Source organism: Tyto alba, unplaced genomic scaffold, assembly GCF_018691265.1.
Source record: "Tyto alba isolate M040663 unplaced genomic scaffold, T.alba_DEE_v4.0 Super-Scaffold_14, whole genome shotgun sequence".
NCBI classification, from domain to species: domain Eukaryota; kingdom Metazoa; phylum Chordata; class Aves; order Strigiformes; family Tytonidae; genus Tyto; species Tyto alba.
In genome coordinates, this window is record NW_024881276.1 from 58,784,551 (window position 1) to 58,808,416 (window position 23,866).

General features: G+C 52.3%; 1 protein-coding gene across 1 annotated transcript; it reads left to right on the forward strand.

Moving 5' to 3' along the window:
- Positions 1-6,075: 6,075 nt before the first annotated feature.
- On the forward strand, positions 6,076-18,902 carry LOC116962314 (PILR alpha associated neural protein). Its single transcript, XM_032995670.2, has 6 exons — positions 6,076-6,494; positions 12,927-12,995; positions 13,145-13,710; positions 13,886-13,967; positions 14,225-14,452; positions 14,599-18,902. Exons 2-6 carry the CDS (start codon positions 12,979-12,981, stop codon positions 14,618-14,620), a joined length of 915 nt encoding a protein of 304 aa, XP_032851561.2. The 5' UTR covers positions 6,076-6,494; positions 12,927-12,978; the 3' UTR covers positions 14,621-18,902.
- The last annotated feature ends 4,964 nt before the right edge of the window (positions 18,903-23,866 follow it).

A 23,866-nucleotide genomic window follows, 5' to 3' on the forward strand; every position in this document is an offset into this window, starting at 1 on the left:
CCAGACCCTCAGTCCTGTTCTGGTAGAGCACGTTTCCATTTACGTGCTCTGATACTTTCTTAGCTTTGTGATGTCTCGGTCTTATTTGCCTCAAAAATCTGGAGCTGAACAAAGAGGCTTCGCAGGTCAGCTTCTGTTGGTACATACCTGTGGGCACAGGCAATCATCTCTCCTAGAACAGTGACCCAAACTCACCGGTCCAGGGCACCGTCAGAAGCTGGTGAGCAAGGTGGCGAGGAGGATTTCCTGCACTCGGTTGAGTAGAATGTGACTGAGACACGTGTTACCCAACAGATACACCTTCGGGACAGTCTGGAGAACATGGTGGCCCAGGGGAGCAGGGAAAGACTATCAATCTGTATTCCCAGAGCTAGCAAGGTCTGGGCTTCTCCATATAGCAGGATTAAAGGAGAAGCAGGTCTTGTAAGGTTGGGTCAGAGCAGTGAAGGCAGGTTACAGGGCAGTATTAACAAGGGGACTATCTCCTTCCTACCTTACTCTCTCTGTTTCTGTATTTGGATCTGATTCACCATAGCTTTACCCCTGCTGTATTCACTTACACCAGCACAGAGTGCACTCAAATCAGGTTCAGACGTAACCCTGCTGATTTGTAGTGGTTTATTACTCTCTTCCCCACCCCCTCACCAGCTCCTTCCATCTCAGTTTTATCTCTCTATCGATCTGTTTCTCTCACACTCTGACACGCTTGCTGCCTTTCATTATTAGTCAGATAAAGCCAGGCAGCCCGAGCATCCCAGTTACATGATGCTCTCTCTGTCCTCCTTCTCCACTCCGATGACCCCTAGGTCCTATGTCCTGTGTACCGGGTCCCCACAGTTTTGTCTCCTCCTTTGTCCTGCATAGAGCTAAAACAAGGGCAAAGACCAGAAAGTCCTTTGAATGAATCAGATCCTGAGCCCTCCAAATGAGAAGGTCATCGTCTTCCTAAAATATCCAAGCTCTTGTGGGATTGCATGGTAACATCCCCCCAATTTAGCAAAGTCTTTGTCTCGTTCCTACATCAGGGTGCTGGGTATTGAGATTAAATTCCAGACTCCTGGAGACATTAACTCCCATGCTTTCACTTTGTTCACAAAGCAAACACCTATCTCTATGGTCACAGGGAAACTGTGAAATGTGATTTTCATGTAAGCTGGAGTCGAAAGTAGGAGGTGAAGAGTGCAGATGAAGGCAAGTCTTTACAACATTTCATAATTTTAAAATAAATCTCATGACACAGGGAGGTTCCGCATTGTTATTTCTGAATGTTTGGGATGTCTAACCCTCGCTGTAACCATCCCTAGCATCATCTCTCTCTTCTGATCTTGCTCTTATCTTTCCAGAAAGAAACCTCCATTCTCTTTGTGCTGTAGATCCACCTTCTTTTTTCTATGCGCTCTCTGTCCCACTTTAAAGCCCGTAGAGCTGTACTGTCTCATTCTAGGTTGTTTCTCTCTTCACCACTGCAGAATCCAAATAACTTGTCAAAACACTTACGATATTTTTTCCCCCAGTCCTTCTCCAAATGTAGCTATCATCACATCTTCTGAGACAATTTTTCACAACTGTGTGTAACATAGACTCCGAGACAAAAACACTGTAAGGGCAAAGGAGGCTGGGGTGAATCGCTTGGATACCAACATGATCGAGAAGGCTTTTAACTCTATCACTTGTACTGGGCTAATGCACACAGGGTCCTAAGACCTGTACCTAGTTACACTTAAAGGCAGCCCAATATCAGCTGCTTACAGAGGAGTTTAAAAAAAGGGTAACTGCACGGTGACTCTTCCTCCAATCTGCTCTCCCAGCCCTCAGAATTTTGCAGACCAGGAACTGTCTTCCAGATCTTGTGCATCACTTGGTAGTTTGTTTCTGTGATTAATCACTCTCCAGTGACTGGTTCTTATTATTCTCTGCCAGAATACCTGGTAGACTTTTCCCCAAGAAGGAAGTGATACTGCAAGCAAGTCATGTCTTGTTCTGCTTTTTGATACATTAAACAGGTTGACCTCTTTAAATTACTGAGATCTCCAGCCTTTGGATCTCCTTTGATTCAAAGCTATTTTTAAAATATGGAGCATGAAGCAGCATACAGTTTTCCAGCATGGGACTTACCCAGACACAGAGAGAGGCTTAACCATCTCCTCACTTCCCTTCCTTACTTCCATCTTTGCACAGCCAGGGATCACTTCAGATCCATTGCTGCAGCCTGGCCCACTGGCCGTTGTGTTGGGTTTTCTGCTCCTTACAATCGCTAAATCCTTTTCAGATCACCTCTTTTTTTGGGACTGGAAGTTGTTCTCTGTAGATCCAGACGTTTTTTTCCTGCTCATGTCTGTACAATTTGCTCTTTACTATCTTATAAGGAGTTTTATGAGAATGACCACCTTATCAAGTGCGGTAGGTCACTCTGTGCTGGTCCCATCCTCATTATTTTTAACACTCTAACAGTATTTGTGTCCTCAGTAAATTGTGTCAGAACGAGCTATATCTGCTCACCAAGTACTGAATAAAATGGTGAGTCATACCTGACCCAGGACTCGTTCCTGGGCATCCACATAAGAAATACTGCCACTCTACAGTGGGCTTCCAGGGATGACCTTCTTCTCATTTGCAGGTCATTAAATGGAGTTAACCAGCTTACTTTACCACCTGCTCTGTTAATATTGCATATTTTTTTCTCATCAGCATGCTTTGGGATATTAATGCTTTCAGAAGCCTGGATAGATCTAAGGCATCACCTTTTCCAAACAAACTTGTAGTCACGTCGAAGACTGACAAGAACAAAACAAGTTTACGCAGCAAGATCAGTTTCCTCCAAATCAGGCTGATTGGCATTAACTGGAGAATCTTATATCAGCTCTTTGTTGCTTTGCCTAGAAACTTTCAGGTTTTCTGTTTGCTCTTTACAAATACTGGCAGGGCATAGCTCTCTTCCAGTCTTCTGGGATGTCTCTGATATTCCAGAGCTTATTAACCAGTTGTTCGGTGAGCAACAGGGCTGAGGAAATTGGGTTCTCTGTGGATTTGTTTCTTGTATGTCCTAGACTTCCCACTACCGTGCCTTCAACTGGGGTACCTTGATGACACTCTTTCCACGGTCTGCCACATCTGCGAGTCCTTTCCCCTTGGTCTACAGCCTATGTCGCCGGGCTCCTCCTCCACCACTCTCTAACATACACAGCTTTCCCAGTATTTTCTGCTTAATTCTTTTGGCCTGCTGGCTGGACTGCTCCGACCTGTGGTGTTTTGCCCAGCAGCATGGCTGTGGGCTCTCTTCCAGCACAGACACTGATAGCGTCTCTCTCCTCTGTCAGGCTGCCAGTTTTCATACAACTTATTGGAGCTTATTTACCTTTTAGACTCTGGTTGTTTCATCAAACCCATGGCAACTAACAGACAGATGGACAGACAAAGTTCTGCAGATAGCAGGGCAACAACACGGGTCTCTCAGCCCTTAGGAAACAACATTAAAAATAGCAGCAGTGGGTCACTTGGCCTCAGGACTCCTGGGTGTAAAAGATCTGTATGAGATGATTTAAAAGTGACTCTGCCAGATAGAAATAACAGCCTCATATGCTTCCCAGGTGTGGCTGGACAGTGAGGTACTTCATTGTCCTCACGTGACATATGCTGACCCTGGTCCAAATCCTGGCCAAACAGAAGTAATTTTTACGTTTCCACCTTCCCTTCCATCACCACATCACCCTCACTTTAACACCTTCAGAGTAATACTTTAAACTTAGCATCACTCTTGTGCCCTCTTTCCACAGCTACCCAACTGCTCCTCCATCAGCCCACCTGATTCCATCTCTCCCTTCAAATTTCCCTATAATTTCACATTAGCTCACCTTTGAGCCCACCCCATCCAGAGTACCTCCAGTTGCCACTCTGCTTGTCTAAACCTGTGCTCCAAACCAAACCAGCCATTCCCTATATATCATGTAAGAGTGATGTAAGAGTGACATCAGCCCTTGCGCTCACTGTTCCCATCATCTCGGTGGCTTTCATGACTCCCCCCTACATCTTCTAGAGTTTCCTTGGTCCCTACAACACCCTCCTCCTTGTTCTCTCTCCCATCTCTGGCTCTTTTTGCTTCCCTCTGTAGTTTTGCTCTTCAGGGGGATTTTCAGTGTTTGCGTCATTTGGATTTTCACCCTTTAACTGACCTTTCCCTGGTTGAAATTTCTCATCTGTTGTCTGCTTCCCAATTATACTAAACACATTCATCAGGATTTGAAAAGGTCAGAAAGAGCCTATGTGGCTGATGTAGCCCCTTCCAGAGCTTTATACCCTCTGCTACCCCCAAGTGTGGAGGCAGGAGGGAGGAAGCACAGAGAGCAAGATGAGCCGAACACCGGCTCGTGCTTGCACCACCATGTCCCTGGACACATCTGTACAGGTGGTTTCCTGGAGTGGGCGTGTGAGGGCTCGCTGAGGAATCTTTGCACAGATCATTTGTGCAAGCCTTGGGAGGGATAGAGACGAAAAGGCTGGCGAATGCAACAGAAGCCTGGATATTCTCTGACATAAAGCCCTGAGTACATAAGCGGGACGAAAGCTGGGGGGCTCAGACATGTGCACACCTGTGGGCGCGCAATGCCGCTGTGTCTCACACAAACCCAGACTGTGACATCTCCCCCGGCAGTGCCGTCCTCCCACGACCCAACCTCCCAGTGACAGTAAGCCTTAACACAGCTGCATCCCCGTGGCGATATGCCCAAACACACACCGACATTACGCCCAGACACGTGAAAAACCTTTGACTCTCCCAAACACGCTCACAAAGACACACGCAAGACTTAAAACGTCCCAACGTGGGAAAGCTCAGATCAGCCTGGTTCATTAGTGAGGGGCTCATGAAAGGCCTGATGAAGAACAACGGACTCATCTCCCTCAGATGTCTGTCCGAAGTTGGCATGACCTGTTCCAGGCATCCTGCTCTGCTCAAATTTGGTACCGCGTGTACATTTGTCTTCTGTGTCCATTCCTGGTGCAGTGGCAGGTTGCTTTACAGCTCAGTGCTGTCTCTGCTATTTCTTTCTGTTTTTTCCCGGGGTCAGTCGTAGTCACAGTCTTTCCTCATCACTTCATGATGAAAAGTTTGATTGTCTCTGAGGATCTGAGGAAATTACTTTCTTGCTTCCTCATATTTCAGACCCTGGAGTGGAAACAGTCTTTCTGCCATTGACTTTCTTCCCTTGCCCGTTGGTTGCTCAGCTGCTCCCTTCTGATTTGGACTGTGCTTTCTGTTTAGTACTTGATGACGGAGGGAGATTTTCCGTGTAAAACACCTGGCCCCTCAAAGGCACATCAGCTTCTTTCTTTAATCTGACTGTCACATCCCTACCACTTCCAGATGCACATGATCGATCCCCTGGCAAAATTGCGCTTGGGGACATATTCAGACGACCTGGCTGATCCCTCAACGGGGAAATCCACCTTGGACGGACACCCCCCCACCCCCCCCATTGCTCCCCCAGCACCCGTGTGTCCCACCCGGCCCACGCGTGGGGGCGGCTCGGCTCTGCCCGTGAAGCTCGACCGGACCCCGCCGCCCGCCCGCCCCTGAGCCCCTCCGGGGGGCACCCGCCCGGCCGCCCCCCGCCCCGGTACCGCGGCGCGCAGGGGGCCCGAAGCCCGAGGATGATGGATGCGGGGATGCGGGGACGGGGGGGGGCGGAACCGGCGCGGCGGCGAGGGGCGGCCGGGGGGTGGCATCTCACCGAGGGGACTTCGGCGGGGCGGAGAGGCGGGGGGCAGCGGCGGCGGGGGTGAGCCCGGGGGGGGGGGGGGGGGAGGCGGCCCGGGGGAGGGGGATCCTGGGGGGGGGCCTCCGCCCCCAAGGACGGACCCGTTCGGGGGTGGCATATCGCCGGAGCGAGCTGGAGCGACGGGTCCCTTGGAGACACCTCTCTCCATGGCAACCTAATCGCTTCCTGTGAAGATCCCGAAATAACCGACGAGACGGGGGAGCGGAGCGGAGCGGAGCGGGCAGCGGCGGCGGGGAGGCGGCGGGGGGGGGCAGGTCCGGCGGGCGCGGGGCTGCGGGAGCGCAGCGCGGGCGGGCAGGGAGCGGGAGGAGCCTTCGCACCCGGCCGCCGGGGCAGGGGGGCTCCCGGGCCGGGGGGGACGCGGTTACCCCCGCCCGGCCGCTGTCCCCGCCCGGTTCCCCCCGGCGCGCCCCTCGGGCTGCAGCGGGGGCGACGGTGCCGGACGAGCCCGTGCCAGCAGCCATGGGGTTAACGGGAGGCAGCGAGCGAGAGAGACAGAGACAGAGAGAGAGAAAGAGGGGCTGGACCAGTCCTCGGCAGCTGTTTATTTCAAGGCATCTCTCGCTCCCTCTCCCTCAGCCAGGGCTCAGCCTCATCAAACCTTCCTCCTCCTCCTCTCCTTCCTTCGTCCTGGCCATGAGAGGCACCGGCAGCAGCAGCCGTGCTCCCCCAGCCCCCTGCTCCGCCACCCCGGCTGCGCCCCACTCGTCTCCCCGCAAGGTAAGTTCATCCTCTCAGCCCGGGCTTGGGGGACGGGGTGGGGATGAGGCTGCAGGGGCGAGGGGCAGGGAGGGATGCGTGCCCGTCTCCAAGTCATCTCTCCCTGTCTCCTTCCCCGTGTCCTTTCTCCACTATTTCTTTCCCCTCTCCCTATCTAGGTGTTCTGTCTCCTTCTAGCCGGCTGCCTCCTTCTCCCCCCCCCCCCCCCCCAACCTTCTTCTCCTCTTTCCGTCTGGGGCAGGGGATGCCCAAGGGGCTGGGAGGGAGGGAAGCAAAGCCAATGCATCGTCGCCTCTTGCCCTCCAGCTCTGGGCTCCATCACAGACCTGTTGTGCTGGAGCAGTGGAGCCTGCACTGAGGAAGGCGACTTCAGCCAAATTGGTGCAGCTGGAGAATGGAAACAGAGGGGTCAGTCCCTCCTCCTGCCTGGCCAAGGGTGCACCATGCAAGAGAGAGCAATTCAGATGTGGAGACTCAGCACCTGAAGCACTCGGATGCCCGGGAACAGTAGGAAACTGAGAGGCAGAAGATTGGCAGACTCATAACATGTATTGCAGGCAGGCACTAGATGGCAGGGGACCGGCATCCTAGAGTGCTGCTTGGAATGGGGCCACACTCACAGTTCCCAAATGCAGGGAGACTTCAGCTCAGAGGACCATTCCCCAGCTACCGAAGTATCCAAACGCCCCATCACCCTTCGAGCCCTGGCCTCTGCCCCAGCCTAGGATTTCCATACCCAGCCCATAAGTGCTCGCCCTGGTACCCTGGCACAGGAATTCCCTCTGGCAGACGTTGAATGCTGCAGGACCCGCACTGACACGGGGTGAGTGCTCTCAGCCCCTCCGCAGTCCTGCCAGATCCTCCTGGGGACTGCCAGCAACCCTCCTCAGCCTCAGATACCGGGTATCAGCAGCCTGATGTGAGCCACTGCATCCAGCCTGCCAGCCCCCAAATTCAGCCTGCTCTGCGAGCTGTTGCCCCCGGCCCCGTGCACAGCAGGAACTCCTTCCCCAGATGGGCTTGGCATCTCCCACCCCAGGGTACCAGCATTCGGATTCACTCTCCTAGCTGTCAAAACTCCTCTGAGTGTAGCAGAATTACCTCCCCGGGGCAGCTGCTGTGGGGTTCCTCCCTTTCCCCATCCCCACCCAGCCAAATACAGCAGGACATATATATAACTCCTTTTCACCAGCAGCAGGGTTCATGCGACCTGCTACCAAACCAGTAATGACTGCATCTCTGCCTCTTGGACCATGAACTCTGGATGTTCATGGCCACTGAGAAAAATACAGGCACGGGGTGCCTGAGGCACCAGACAGTGTGTGTGTGTGTGTGTGTGTGTGTCTTGCTGCCTAAACTCGCTCTGCTCAATGCTTGGAGATAGCTGCTAGCCACAGTCCCAGATCACAGTCTCGTATCAGTAAGCTGTCACCATAGTCCTTAATGCTGGCTGGGAGTTAAAAAATGACAGCCAACCTAGCGTTCTTTCTCTGCGAGGAGGGCTGGGTCCTCATCAGGTTTGTTTTGATTTTTTTTTTATCACTATTTTGAGTGGGATCATTGCCATGGGGGAGCTGGGCGAAGAAAGGCTTTTCATGAAGCTTTCGGTGCTGCGGGGTTGCTAATGGCGAGCGTTATTTCAGCTGGCAGTAAGTTTCGTAATCTTGGCCCAGCTTCTGTGAATATTCTGTTCCTCAGGGTCATGAGCCTCTTTCCCCTTTTTCCATTCCTTCCCCCTCTCCCCAAACTGTTTGGCAATTTCATTGTTCCAGTGGAATATATCCGTCATGTGAGGTCATCACTGCATAAGGAGAGGTGATTGATTGCTTAGGTCACTGGGGCCTGTCCCATGCTGGGCTTTGAATGCTGGCTTGGAGACCTTGAACCGGACTCTGTGCTCAAAGGCGAGCTGATGTGGGGTGCAGAGGGGCACGGTGATGCATTCCCGGCAGCTTGAGTCGCTGAGCAAACAGACTGCTGCATTCTGAACTAGCTGGAGCGCTCTGAGAGCAGACGGCTTCATTCCTAGAGGCACAGTATCACAGCAGTCAAGCTCGAGATGTTACAAAAATACAGATAGATCATCATCTGCCAGCCGAGCCAGACAGAATCGGGTGCAACTCTTTTCCCATCCCCGGATGGAAGGAGACTCTACCCACTTCTCACTAACACGGCTTATGTGTGCTCAGCTTCATCCAATTGCTGTCCAGTCAGAGCTAGGCATCAAGAAAGCTGTGAGATTCTCAGATTTTAAGGCCAGAGGGACCATTTTGATCATCGAGTCTGACCTACAGCAGAGCACAGGCTCTGAATTTCACCCAATTTCATTTCCTGCGCCAAGCCCATAACTTCTGATTGAACTGTAGCATCTCTTTTAGAAATATGTCTACACAAAGGCTCCAAGCAGTAGGGAATACACCACACGTCTGGGTGAATCGTTCTAGTGTGTGGCCCCCTTTATTAATAGTATTGTTCCTCATTTGAATTTGTCAAACTTCAGCATTTTGTAACAGAAGGTTACAGGTTGCATTTGATGTGAGGGAGCTACAGCACAGGTATTGCTTGCACACGGCTGTCACCTTGGCTCTTTTATTGCTGTGATGGCTTTTATATTTGGATAGGATTTATCTTTGGGACCACGGTATACAAGAGTCCCAGACACAGAGAAGGAGTTATCGGCAGCGAATCCTAGGGCTTTCCCGGGGCACAGTAGCATCTGAACTCTGGAACTCAGGATGTAGTCTGTACTCCCTGCTTAGAGCAGAAGTGCAGTAGGCTTTCCTCCTGGCCATTAATTAGGATGTAAATTCCCAGCCCCCTTGTTGAATCAAGATACATACTTTGGGGCATGGCCATGTGAGATCGGCTCTCTCACGTCCCAGCAGCGGTGGGTCCATGCTGCGGGAGACTTATGAAGAGGGAGGGAGCACAGCTGGGTGCCTGACACTGGGGAACAGCAGCAGGATTTGTGCTTCCATCCTGCATGCTCAATGAGAGCAGCTCCTAATAGATTAGCCCCAGGGGTCTCTGGTCGGAACCAGCAGTGGGGTCCATACGCAGTAGCAAAGAGCAGCGGAATTCTTACTCCCAGCTTTCAAGCACCAAGATTCACAAACTGATCTCAGTCAAGTGCCCATGGGAAATAGCTTTGTCATTCACACTCTGTCATCTGTGCATCACGGGATTAGAACATTGCGATAAAGGCTAAAGTGAAAATACACAGGTCCATCTTTGGACCCTGGGAGTAGCCCTGTCTGGTTTTATCACAATTAGACCTTGGAAACAGATCTGAAAGCAAGCGCTATGCCATGTGGTGCTGGTGCAGAAATCCAGTCTCTCTGCTCTGGCACACAAAGGCCTCTTAAACGGTGTAAGGTATGCGGATACTCAAATTTTTATGTCCAGGTAGTAGGAGCATGGGCGTCCTCTCCTCCTCTCTGAAGATCTACCAGTGTGTTCCACACTGGGAGCTGCATACAGAGCTGAATGAAGGGCATTTGTTACACTTGCCCTCCAACACAGGAGGGTCTGTGCCCAGGACACAATCCCCACTGCCAGTGGCTAACTGCAGAGTGCCCCAGACAGACTTTATCTGCTGCTTTATCAATAAGCCACAGGGACATCCATGCTCTGTTTTGAACATGTAACGCTCTATGCACAGTGGAGTCCAACCCTCACCGGCTGGCATTTCCACCTGACCCCTTCCTTTGCTCTCATGGCATTCATGCTATGGAAGACACCTCTCTGCTTCTCCCAACTCCTCCACAACCATGCCTGGGTGGGCCAGTGCAGGACACACTCAGTCTCCAGCCACTGTATGATCAGTAAACCAGAACGCGTTGACTGAGACCGACTGACATTGCCTCATTCCTGCGCTCACCTGGAGACGTCTTTGGGGTAGGGGCACCAGGAGTCATCTGCTCTTCACCGTTGACAGCAGGACCTGTGCACAGTAGTGTCTCAGGCTTACACCTGATGTCTGGGCTGTCGCTTCCACAGCATTATGTGTTCACAAGGGCTGGGGGTCATTCCTTCCCCTCAGCTCCAGTTACAGCCGTTACCTGCTCTGTAGGGCTGAAATTCAGACTACCAGGTGTGAAAGCAATTCAGGATGTGGCTCTGTAGGGTTTCTTATTCTCAGGATTTAGACCCTGGGAATCCATGGTCTGGGGTGCTGTCGCTGGTGCTCACAATCACTGAGAAGTACAGCAAGGCCTCCATTATAAGACAGCCCAACAAATGAGAAGAGCTTCGTGAGCTGGGTGACCCAGCACACTGCACCTATACCTACACCCAGGCACGTTTCTGCCAGTAGAGCCAAGGAGGAGTGTTAGCAGTTACAAATGCACCCCTAATGTACCATACTCCCCTGGGGGACTGGCACCGAGGTCTACCTGCACCCGGAGATCCCCACTCCTGGAGCGGCACTGTCCAGATCCACATCTGCTGCTGGCTGATGCAGAACAGCCTTCAGCCCCTGAAGACCAGAGCTGTAACTGAGAATGCTGTGCCACAAGCAGCACCCTAGGGAAATACTGTCCCATGGTGAGTCCCAGGCATGGCCCCGGGCACTCCAGGCCAGGCTGAAACCCTTCCGGCAGTTTGTGTGCACCAAGAATCACACAAGGAGGGCCCTGATGCTTGGAATTCCCTCCCTTTCCAAAGTCCAAAGGAAATTCTGTCACGGATTTGTGTTGCCAGACATGATCTTCCACAGCATCGTGATCATAATCCAGATGGCCAAGATCTTGCCAGCCTCTAGCTTCGGAAGAAACTTGTTCCGTTTTGTTGCCTCTCTGCAGAACCGCATTTTAATACTGAGTCTCCTCCAAGACTTAGAGGTTCAGAAGCAAAGTACAAAGAAATGCTGAGAATAGCTGCTCTTTTCTCCTTGTCTTCATCTCAGGATCCCTCCAGAGACTGATCTTACCCCAGAGGGAAGGGCAGGGCACTAGCCAACAATTAGGGGTTTTTTGTTGTTTTTTTTTTTTTTTTGTTGGTTTTTTTTTTCTTTTTCTGTTAACTTTGTTTAAATATTTAACAGAAGGAAACTAAAAATATCCCCAGTTCATGCAGCAGGAGCTAGACAGCTACTCACTCTTGGATGCCCTTCCTCCCAGACCCTCTCCTCAGGTATACATTGCGGGGCATGAGTCCCCTTACTGCAGCAAGCACCAGGATCTTCCCTCAGCAAGAGGAAGCCTCCCATTCAGGAGGGGCTGCAGTTTTGGTTCAGGGCATGGACTGAGCAGGAGGGGAGGGCAGTAACCCCTTGGAAGCCAGGAGGTGCAACACAGCTGGCTGGGGGATGAGGTGCAGGGTTGGCTTCTGCGTTGACTTCCTCAGCCAAACAACCCTGTTCCTCCACCCCAGCAGCCACAGAAGGGCATGACCATGGGTTGTTGGCATTCATGTTTTCCTCTTCACAACGAAGGAGCGAGCTGAATATCTTGAATGATTTCTTTTTTTTTTTTTTTTTGTATGCATGTGTGTGTGTGTGTGTGTGTGCGGGGTCTTTGTTGCAGAGAGGTTCCCAGGTCAGGCACATAATATCTGAGCAAGGAAGGGCTGGCGCTGTGCTGTGCCCAGCCAAGGGAAGGGGCAGACAGCATGAAGGGCAGCTGTGCTACTGCCGGACTGATGCCAGTGGGTGGTGTGCAGCCGGTGTAGAAATCCAGCCGGGGGGACCAGCCGTTGCTGCCTAGTGCTGCTTGGCCATGGGAGGTGGGAGAGAAAGGGGGGGAATAGGGGAGAAAAGGAGGGACAGTACAGCACAGAGGACACTAGGACAAGGAGTGTGGGAAGGTAATTCCATATTAGCTAAGAGGAAAGTAATTACCAGATATTTGATAGGCATATTTTTGCTCTTAAATTCTTTAGTAAGGCTGGACTTTTCTCGCTGATTCACTCTCTCAGTCTTCTTCGTTTATCACTCTCATGCTTCCCCTCTCACTCCCTCACTCTGGCACACAATGAAGAGGCTCTTTTTTAATAAATGGATTACACGCTCTACACTATAAATAAACACAGGAGTTAAGATTCCAACTTGTTCCAGTGATAAGCAAACAAAGATGCCGAATCCCCCTTCTCGTCCCTCAGACAGGAGAGTCCCTGGGGAAGCTGCGCATGTGCCTCTGCACGTGTGCTCCTGAGATTGTTCCTTGCTTTTGTGTGCATATGCTAATGCGTGTGTTTCTGTGCAGTGTTGGGGTCGGGGTGTGGGGGGGGGGACACGATGCACCTCTGTGCAGGAGAGGGCGCAAGCACGGGGGGCACAAGAGCTGGGGTGGGTGCATGTGTGGGTGCAGGGGCACCCCGTTGCCCTGCCTGCCAGGGCCAGGAGCTCACCTGCAGTGGCACACACTGCCTCCGGGGAGACACCAGTTGCTGCTGGATGAAGGGACGCCGACAACTCTTCCTTTTGGTTTCCAGTGAAGAAGATGAGACAGGATCCTCGCTGAGCAAAGACGCGGTTGCACCTGAGATGGAGCCTAGTGCCTGGTAGGTGAACAGCTTCCCACATTTGTCAGCGTTGTGGGAAGACAAGGGGAGCATGGGTGGTGGGCTGCTCCTGGCTGCTCAGGGCTTGGCCTTTCGGCAGGAAAGATGTCTCAGATAAGGCTCTCTTCTTCCTCCCTCCCACCCTGCAGCAGGATGCCTCCGCTCCTCTCCTGTGTCCACTCCCTGCAGCTTTGGCATCTCCTCCTCCTGGTCTCGGCTGTCCCTCCTCCTGGTGTCTGGTCTCTTCGCTCTCGGGGCCCAGGGGCTGCTCGGCCTCTTTGCACCCGTCGGAGCCCCTCGGCCCCGCGGTCCATTTGCATCTGGGACAGGACCTCGCTGCCGGAGAGGGATTCTCGCTTCACCCCGCCGCGCCAGCGGGCCCTGGCACCCAGAGGGGGAGAGCTGCGGCACGTCGTGCGGCTGAGGCGCCAGGCAGCGGGGGCCCGCCCTGCCACCCCCTCCGGATTTGAGGACGGCATGCCCTCCTCCCAGTACCCCTGGGCCATCGTCTGGGGCCCCACAGTGTCAGATGAGGACGGAGGGGACACCAACTCGGCCAACCCGGGCTTCCCGCCGCTGGGATACACCTTTGTCTCGCCACACGGGATGGCAACGGCGCAGCCCAATTCCCACTCGCTCCTGCACAACGCAGGGCTCAACTTGCGCGAGACCCCGGCCACCCTGCGGCCCTTCTTGTTTGGGCCCCGGGGAGAAGGTAAATCTGCCCTTTGGTCCTTTCGCCCCCTGTCCCCGCAGGAGCAGCTCCTTCTGCAAAATTCACAAGGGCCCCAGCAGGAACCTCCCCTTGTCCTGCTGCTCTGCTGGGACCGGTGGGCATGGCCATTACACACACACCCCCTCCCCGTCCCCGGCTCCCCTTTGTCTCACAGGTGTGGACCCCCAGCTGTACGTCACCATCACCATCTCAATCATCATTGTCCTGGTTGCCACGGGGATCATATTCAAGTTCTGGTGAGTGGGCTTTGGGCCAACGGAGGCTGTCGCCATGCTGGTGTCTGCGGGAGGGCGGCTGGGAGGACTGTGGCCCTGGGACCCCTTTTTCCCAAGGGTGCAGATCTGGTGCTGCAAGCCCTCGTGAGCTTTGGCACACAGCTGAGCTGGGCTCTAACGCTGAGCACAGCAGGTTCCCACAAACCTCTCTGTCACCGAGGGCTGGGGCTTGTCTGAGGGGGGACATCCTTTATCTCACCCCTTGTTTCTCTCCAAAGCTGGGACCGTAATCAGAAACGCCGGCGTCACTCAGGGCAGCAGAGCGGTGGGAGGCAGCAGGAGAGCCAACAGCCCCTCACGGACCTCTCTCCCACCACTGTCAGCATCCTGGGGCCCTACGGTGACTCCCTGGCCCCCACGCCTGAGGCAGACGAGTCTGGGAAGGGCCAGGAGGGTGTGGAGAAACTGGGGGGCCACGGGAAGAGCACGGCCTTCCAGCTGAACCGGTGAGTGGCTGGGGCAGGAGCGGGTGGCTGGGGACAAGGGGACAGGCAGGTTGCAGCAGCGCAAAGGCGTCAGTCGGATACTGGGGGGCAGTGGGGCAATGTAAGCGCCTGTTGCTAATTAATTTCAAATTCCTTTTCCCCCCCAGAATCCCACTGGTGAACCTGTGATGCTCACAGGAGACGCAGAGCTGGCTCCCTCCACCCTCCTGTCACAGCCGGCGAGCACAGACTCCTGCCACCTCTGCTACCCCGGGATAAAACGACCTCCTTGTGCCACGGCCCGCCACCACCATTATTAACCAACTCCACCAGGATGTGCCTGGGCAAATGGATGAGCTGGGCCTCCTTAGCCTCCTCACGCAGGACGGGGTGATGAGAGAGCAGGATGGCGGGAGGGAAGACAGCTGGTGGTGGTGCGAAAGCTTGGCCTCCCCGGTCCCTCTCCTAGCACACACGCACGCACACACACACACGCACACTTGGATCTCTGTGACACTCTCAGCAGTGCATGCCTGACACTGGGGGTAGGCAAGGTGGAAAGGCGTACCCCTGTCCCTGTGGGCCCTAACCCCTCTGTATGTCCCTTCCCATGTTGTGTGCTTTGAAGTGAACGTCTGGAGTTTAGTGGCTGCAGGATTGCCCGCCGGGGCTCGGTCTCCCCTGAGCCGTGACTCAGGTGGTGGCAGGTTCTTCTGTACCCAAGGCTCTGGCCCTCCTGAGGGTCCCAAGGGTGGGTGAAGCTTGGGCAGAAGAGGCTCACATAGCACCTGGGCCCCCTCAGCAACCCATATCCTTGAAGGAAACATTGCCTCCCCCCTAGATGGAAGATATTCACATCTTTCCGTTTTCTTTTTGCCTAACACTCCTCTGGTTTTTTTCTCTTCAGTTTGTATCTTTCTTCATCTTTCTCTCTCCAAATTTTTTCTTTCAGTTCCTCCCCCTGCCGTTTCTCTTGCCAGTTACAGTTCGAAAAGGCTCCTTTTAGCTTTTCAAAAGTTTTGGTCTCTTGGAAGCCTCCTTGCTGTCCCACTCCACCCCTTTGGTCTCCTTCGACAAGGATTTTCTGAAGAACATCAGCTCACGGTGGTATTCTTCAGAAAATCTGAGGCAAAGCCCTCGGCCCATCATGTTACTTAAAAAGTGTGTTGTACATTGGGTTACTGCCAAAACATTTAAAGCATGGCATGCAGATATAACTGGGCATAAGGAACTTGAGTTTTGCTGGGCTGAGGTAGGGAATTGCTTTCAGACACTCATGCCACAGGCAACGAGCAGCCAACATGACTCTGTGTGCCTGGGATGGCAAAGAGCAATTTAGACTTGACCTTGGAAACGTTTGGAGGGTTGCCATGTACTGCTGGTAGGTCTGTCCTAGAATGCAAGGTGACTGGAGGCTCACAAGGCAACGCTCACCACGGGCATGAGAGAGGGGATATCTGCAGTGCCAACCTTCATAAGTGTATTGCCAAAACCTATGGCACGGGTATTGGTGCAAACTGATTGCCTGAGCATGTACTGTGGTGGTCTGTATGGCAGGCAGCCACATTGTCGACTACTTGTGTGAGCAAGATCAGTGCGTTTTAACCTCCTCCTATGTGTGGACCCATGGATGTCACTTTGAGGAAGTGTGAAATGGCAAATTTCAGCTTAATGACAATAGTTTCTCTCCCTTGGCTTTTGTGGACACCTTCAAAGTAATTCACAGATCCCCCATTGACAGCCACTGAGCTGAAATGATGCAGATTTAGGTAAGGTTGCCCTTATACTGTACAAACACCATCAGCTGCTGGGCTGATGTGGCCAGAGACAGAAATCTCACCCACAATTTGAAGGTGCTAATGCAAGGTCTCTGACAAAAGCCATGTTGGAGAAAAAGGAAATTGCTCTTTCATCTTTTATCTCTGCAGTAAAATCCTATTCTTTGTAGGACAAAGCACAGGGAATTTCATAAGAGGACTGGTTCTGCCCCTTTACCCAGCAGAACTATTAGGTGATCTTGGGTCCCATCTGACTCACTGTGAAGAACATTCAAATGAGAGTGTAAATTGCAATAGGCTTCACAAAAAACAGTAGAGATTTGGAGAAAATGACAGGTTAAATAAAATTACTGGCTTATTAAAAGCACAGAATGGCTGAAAGATGTAGGTGGGAAAGGACTCTGGAGGTCTCTAGTCTTAGTACAGGTTAAGTCTCTGCTTATAGCAGGGGATATTACTGCTTTACCCTAGATCGATTTATTACTGAGCCTGTTCTCATTCAGGCTCCATTCAGAGCTTTGTTGGACGTTCAAGCTGCGGATGGGCAGGTCAGGGAAGGGGGCAGATGGCTGCTCCCACCTGCTGCCCCACTCACCACAGCCCCTGAGAGCTGAGAGCAGCTCAGGGCTCTTCCCCACCCTCCCTGGCACATCAGTGCCGAGCAAGGACATCTGTGTGCAGTCTGCACGAGCCTGCACTGCTTATTGCTGGCAGTTTACAATATAATGTCTTGAACTGGTTTAAGTAATCTTTCAGACCAGATTAATTAGATTGCTCTTTGATCAATAGCACTTGTTGAAACAAGGCCAGAGTTTAGACTCTACCACTTCAAGAGCTGTCCTTGGACTTTCCACACGCTGCATGGAGAGGTTCTTTAAGAAAGTAGCAGGGCACTGCAGGAGGCACAGTGAAAACATTTTCCGACACCTGATGTGGGGAAGCCCTGTGCTCTGCTGGCCAGGCTTTTGTAAACTCTACAAACAAATCAGATTTCGGTGTTTTGGGTTGTTTTTCCCCCCTTAATGTGACTCTGTTTTTGTTAAAAGTAACTCCAGGGAATGAAGCCCTCCACGGATGCTGTGGTAAGGGGGAAGCTGGGAAATGCAGTAGAGGAAATTCTTACAATGACAGAAGCTTGGATATGCTGAACATCTTTTCTAAGACCATTTTTTTCTAGCCAAATATGTTTTTATGACAGTCATTCAGTCTCTCTCACAAAACAGGTTAGATATGGGAAACAACTTCATTGCCCTGCCCAAATTTTCATTGCTACATTTTGTCCCTGGAACAGAACATTCAAAGCATGTGTGGACACAGGAGCTTCTTCCAGTTGATGATCTCACTGGGTCTGTTTTCTCTACGGCTGGAGCCTTATAAACTATCTTCCCCTATGTAGACTGGAGCCAGAGCATGCCTGCAGTCTCTTCCCTGACCCAGTCTAATATTCTGTGGGATGTGCACACAGATGGGTTGACAGCACCAACCACCAAGCCAGGGCAGCGGCCAGCACCTTCTCAGTTACAGCCCATCAGGTTTCCCTGTCTTTTAGGTAACTGGAGGAGAAAGATCTGGATTATTTTTTTCCAGTGGAAATTTTACAGAGAGAAAGGCGTGCGGGGAAAACGACTGAAAGTTGTGCTGACCCTGCCCAACGTTTGTGTGCAATTAAAAGGAAATGCCTGGGTGGGTTGGGTGAGTTGAAGGCACCGTGTCTGCACTGAGCTCCTGGAGAGAGGTGGCTTTGTTAACGCAAGGGCGGTCTCTGTGAGCACAGTGGGAAGGAGAGAAAGGCTGGGGGAGAACCCCTTCCCTCCACCCGGTATTGCTTCAGGGCAGGAACTGGAGTCTCTCCCTGTTTACCCAGCAGGGTGGCATGATCACAGGGCCAAATCCTGCTTGGGCTTTCCCATCTGGTCGGTTGTGTCTAGTAGGCAGGGGAGCAGACCTCCAGTGTGTGCTTCCACAATGCTCCTCTGGTCCAGTTGACAGAGACTCGCGTCCAGCCAAGCATCCCATGGCTTCAGAGAGGGTTATCTACCTCTTCCTCAATGGCACCTAAGTGCCCTTGCAAATCTGGTCCTTTCATTCCCCACTCACTTTCCCAATAAGGAAAAATGCTTGGAAAGGAGCAGTTTGTTCAGTCCCCACAAGTTCTCAAACATGATCACCCCCAGACTACTCTGAATTAAACTATGGCACTGCCTTAGAGCCGAGTCCTGCAGCACAGAAGTCCTGGGCCACACTCCAGCTCCCCGACTGCACCCCTGCTGACGCCTCACTGTAGTCCTGGCCTTACCTTGGCAAGACCATAGAGGGGGCCCCCTTTCTTCACTGACTGCTGGCTCTCTACTCCTTTTTTCCTATTGTTTCCCCTCTCCCTCTGTTTGCCCGCTCCCCACTCCTGTCCTGTACCATGGTCTCCCTCTTGGTTATCTCTCCCTTCCTGCTGTTTTGCTCTCCCCACTCCTTTCTTGTTCTCCCTTTGCCACACAGTCTTGTTCTGCCGCAGCTCTCATCCTCCTCTCTGTCCTCACTCCTGCTTCCCTGCTCGGTCTCGCTCTTCCCCCTCCCCTGCCCTTGTGCGCTGTGATATATATTTTTGTAGGATTTCTCTTTTCCTTGTCGTGAAATATTCAATTCTTGTGGGATGTTAGTTTCAACATTTTTAAATAAACCTTTGCAAAATACTGAAAGCAGAGCTCTTGCTGCTGTGGAAGAGGCCATAATGAAGATGTCAGGGTGGGATGAGAGGGACTTCACCCTGGACAGATCCCAGTGGGACGGGGACTCAGACATCTGGCATCCTACAGTCTCTTCTGTGCGGGTGGGTAGTCGGGGCAATTTGGCCCCACATCCATCTTGCCTTGGTCTCCTTGCTGGCCAGAGAGGCCCTTTAACCATCTTCATGCATTTTCCACAGGAGGTGGCCCCTGATGGAGGAGGCCTTGCACACCTACTCCTCCACCCAGAGCGGCTCTTCTGCCTCTGGAGCTGCTGCCTTCCAGCCATGCTTCGGGGCTGTTAGTCACACGCTGGTTTGTGCTGGGAGCTGGGCTGGCCGGGATGTGTGAGAGAAGCTGAAGGGAATGGAGGGAGACGGAGCGATGCAGGCGCAGAAGCCTCCCTCACTCTGTTCCCCGTGGCTGCCTCCGCAATTTCTATTTACAGCCCTGCTGCCTCCCCTCCTGGCCACAGTGCCGCTGCCGTTGCTGGTTACCAGGGCTGCTCTGTAATTAAGCATCCTGTCTCCTGCAACTCCCCCACTTCACAAACCCTGGCGGTGATTGGTGCTGGGGTGGGGGCGCAGAGGGGGTGCTGGAGACCAGCACCAGGCGCAGTGGCTACTCTGAAGGGCCGCTCCCTGGAAATGGTAGGAGGACTGCTGGGTGCAGGGGATGGTCCCTGGCCCCTGCTCTCTCTGCCCGCTTGCTGCCCCAGTCCCTTGAGCACTGGAGGTGTCCGTGATCCACTGCTTTACTGTCAGAGGAAGGAGCAGGCTCCCCAGACCAGACCTGACCTCGAATTCTGTCCTGGGGTCTCTGCCCACTGGAAGGACTCAGGACCACCTCCTGCCGTGGGGTCAGATCCCTCCCCCATGGCACCCTGTGCCCCGGACAGAATCTCTGTGGGCTGGAGGTGGACCCAGGTCCGCTGGAGAGCAGGCACATGCCTGTGGTGGCTGTCCCAGGGCATGCACATAAGAGAGGCTGAATGGCACCTCTTCTGCCCCTGTGCCGAACGTAGGAGGATGGAGCTCCTCACCCCTGTTGCTTTAAGTGGCTGGTCACCTGTCCCTCCAGCTGATCCTCTCCAGTCAACCGCACACAGCGGCTCTGGGGCTGGGCAGGCTGGAGAGATTTGACTGAGGAGGCGAAAGATGCTCACTGTGCTGAAATTACAGTCTCACGTACTCATCGGTGCAGTGAAATGTCTTGCACAACCCTCATCTGCTTCCAGCCAGAGCTTCAGCTCTTCCTGCTGACTTCTCTGTCATCAGATGCTTTTTCTCCAGTGCCCCCTTGGCACAGGCTGAGGCTGCAGGCGTTCAAACGTTCCCTTTCTTCACCGGCACCCGTTCTCTGCCTTACAGGAGAAGCTCCACAAGCTGCCCCTTTTCCTTCTGACTTCCTGAAACACCAACTCCCTCCCTCATCTAGTCCCCTCCCATCACCACTCCCCACTACATCACTCTTGCCCACCTGCCCATGTAGCTCCCCACCCTTCCAGTCTGCTCCCAGCCCTGCCTTCTTCCCCAGCATCTCCCCAGCATCCTGTTCTCCAGCAGGGAGCTAGAATGGGGAGCTGCATACTGAACAACGGGAGATGGGAGCAATGGCTGTGATCATTTAAGCCCAAGAAGAACACCTAAAAACTGTATGACCACATGAAGACACGTGGAAATCACTCCAACAAGTGGTCAAAAAAAAAGCATGAGATGTTATTGACCACTGTGATTTCTGGGGAAAGAGAGTACTTCAGAAAAACATAATGAAAACATATCCCAAAGCTGGGATTCCCTCCAGCTGAGTGCCTTCTACAACCTGCAATAAATTATCCCATTATGAAAAAAAAAAGTAAAAAAACTCAAGCAACTGTCAGCTGGAAGTGCCTGTCAGTGCAGGGATTTGGCAGTGAGCTAGAGTGCTTGCTTGCCTCCCCTGCTCAAGGAACTTCTCCAGAGTTGGGACTGGAAGTGACGGCTCCATGTGCTCCATCTCTGCCCTCCTCCCCGGGCCTGTCCTGTTGGTTATCGTCGCTTCATGTGCCTTCGCAGCGTGCCCTGCAAGAGAGCCAGCCTGACACTGTGGGCACAAGGGTAGGGGTGGGAAAGCACTCGTGGAGCTGTGGGCATCACTGTGCTCCCTGGGGCTGTGGTGTGGACTGGGCATGGCAGCCTGGACGAGCTGTGCTAACTCAAGTGTAAGCAAGCCTTGGTGCAGAGGGGATGGTCAGCTTACGTTAGAGGTATTGCCGCACTCTGCTAAAGGGACGTGGCTGTGTAGATGGCCATTTAATTAGGAGCAATGCACAACTTCAAACTGCGATGAAGAATCACCCTGAAACAAGCAACCACTCATTTCAGCATCATGTAAAGGAGTTGAGTAGTTCCCTTGGTTCATTCCTGCTTTGATCCTTGGAGGCAGAACTGAGTCTTTATTGAGGGCTGCTGTGTCTCCGAATGCACATGCACTCAGTAAATAATAGACCATTCAGTGACGCATTCCACATTGATCCAAAGCCCAGCTTTCTCTAGGAGTGACCAGAATACAAGCAAAACCATCTTCAACTTCAGATCAATCCCCACAAGGGATCTGGCAGCAAAACAAATGCCAGTCTCTGCTCCAGGGACCTGTCCTGCATCTCTGTGGCTCCTAGTTAGAGCTCCAGTGGCAGGAGAGCAGATGCTGTAGGGCAGCCAGTCTAGTTTGAAGCCCAGACTTTGTCGATGGCTGGACATACTGTGAGGGTTCAACAAACAAGCAAGGAAACAAGCCTGGGGTGATTAATTTTCTGAATGTCAGAGGAACATAGTGAGATGTCTACGGTATGCACTGGTCAAATCTGCATCACAGTCTGGCCTGGCCGAAGAGACGGTTGGTTTCCCAGTTAGTTTGACTAAGGAAGGATGTTTGGACAGGCATAGTGATTCCCCCAGGTACCATCCGACCCTTGGTAAAGGGACACAGAAAGGAGCTTTTTGATCCTTTCCTAAACCAAGGGGCAGTCAGTGGTGGGTGTCCTCTCCTAGTGTCAGGGGAATTAGTCTATCCAGGCTAGGCTATGAATGCACACAGCTTTGGTTGAAGGTGTTCATTAACCAAAACATGAGTGCAATTGTTAAACACACCTACAGTGGAGGCTTCTCCCAGTCTCATTACATTGATTCAGACCCATTCGGCGACACCAGGATGAGTTATTTAAGCCTGAAATGATTTTTCTCCAATGCCTTTTTCTGACTTGCCAGTTCCTTTCTTGCATGACAGATTGCATGTGAGTGGACATCACGCAAATGAGGTCCAAGGCTCAGCTTAGTGTTACCCTGTGTTGGTTGTATATGCAGCAGGAGGTGACAGAGATTTCTCTTATTCCAGGCATCAGGGCCTCCATGGCAAAATTGAAGATTAAAAATTCCTGGCTAAATGGGGGTTTCTTATAGCTACGCACGTTGGCCAGCTTACTTGTAGCTAACCACGCAGTGCAGTAATTCTCAGTGCAGCAAATGAGAGAGAGACAGATTTTCCCCTGGCACCTGCAAGTTAGAGGAGGGCTGGGATGAAATGGTGACTAAGCATAACACTGCCTCTTCCAAAGTTTTGGTGACAGTTCTTTGCTGATGCTCAGCCAGTCCTGCGGAGAGAAACAGATTTCCCAAGAAGGAGCTGAAGCTGTTGAGCACAGACCTCGAAGAAGAGAGTTATGAGGGAACAGGAACATGAGGGAGGACAGGAAAAGGCAAGGTGAGGAGAGAGTGGGTAGAACCAGCAGTTGTGACTAGAATTAAAAGTTGGGGCAGGAAGGAGAAGTAGGATCAGAGGAAAGGATCAGGATGGAAATTTGGAGCTCGGGGGCTTTAAAAGAGCTGGGTAAATGAAGACAAGATGGGTGAAGCAGGGGTCTGGAAGCTCCCGGTTATCAGGGTGCTGCTGGTGCTGAAGCCTTTGTTTAGCCTGATTCCCGCGTCCCAGATCTCCTGATCTGGGATCAGGAGCAGCAACCAGATCCCCCGCTGCCCGCCTCCTGGGGAGGGAAGGGGGAGCAGATGTGATTGTACGTGCTCATGGCTCAGCCCTCAGCCTTACTGCCGCAGTGCACACCCAGCCGATGTGTCAGAGATACGGGATTGTCACAAGATGTAGGTCAGGGGGTGAAAGTCCCTTTTGCAGGCTTAAAGGTCTTAGCCCTCCTGATGTTCGCTCTGAAGGATGATGCATTCCCAGTTGAGGGATGTTGTTCTCTTTTCTTGCCAGCTTCCTTTTCTAATGTTAATTCTTTGGTCATAATTTTCCAGGAGCTGAGATGGAGGCCACATCATCCGATCTGCAGGGGCACCGAGAACTAAGCCACCGCCACCGGGATTGCACTCTGAACATGCACAGGACTGAGACCATCAAAAATGGGGCTGTCAGTGCCTGACCTTGGGCTCACCCCAGAGCCAGTATTTTGGCCTCTGGCCTTTACCAGTAAAGGGCAAGAAACACCACCCTGGGGTGGTGCGTGGTGAGAAAGGAGTCGCTCAGATTCGGAGATGAATGCACTAGGAAGCCCAGAAGGAATGACACATGAGAAAAGTGTTTTGAAAAGATGAAGCCAAGGATGCAAATGTGAAGGAGTGAGCAGTGGCATGATACAGTGAGCACCATCCTCTGCACCAGAAGGGCCTGGTGGAAAAGTAGCACATGCTTATGTATATGATAATGTGAATTCATCTATCAGGATGGTGGATGAAGGAAGAGGCTGGTGTTTCACAACTTCTGAGCTGGCTTTGCATCCTGGGTGGTTGCTGCCATTTGTTTTCTTCTTCTGTGGTAATTGTACGTCGTCTCTCTGCATGGTTCACTGCACAAATGATTTCACATACCTGCCCGAGTTGTGCTTTATTGTATTTTGTTTAAATATGCAAAATTGTATGCAACTCCATGTGACGTCTTATGCAAAT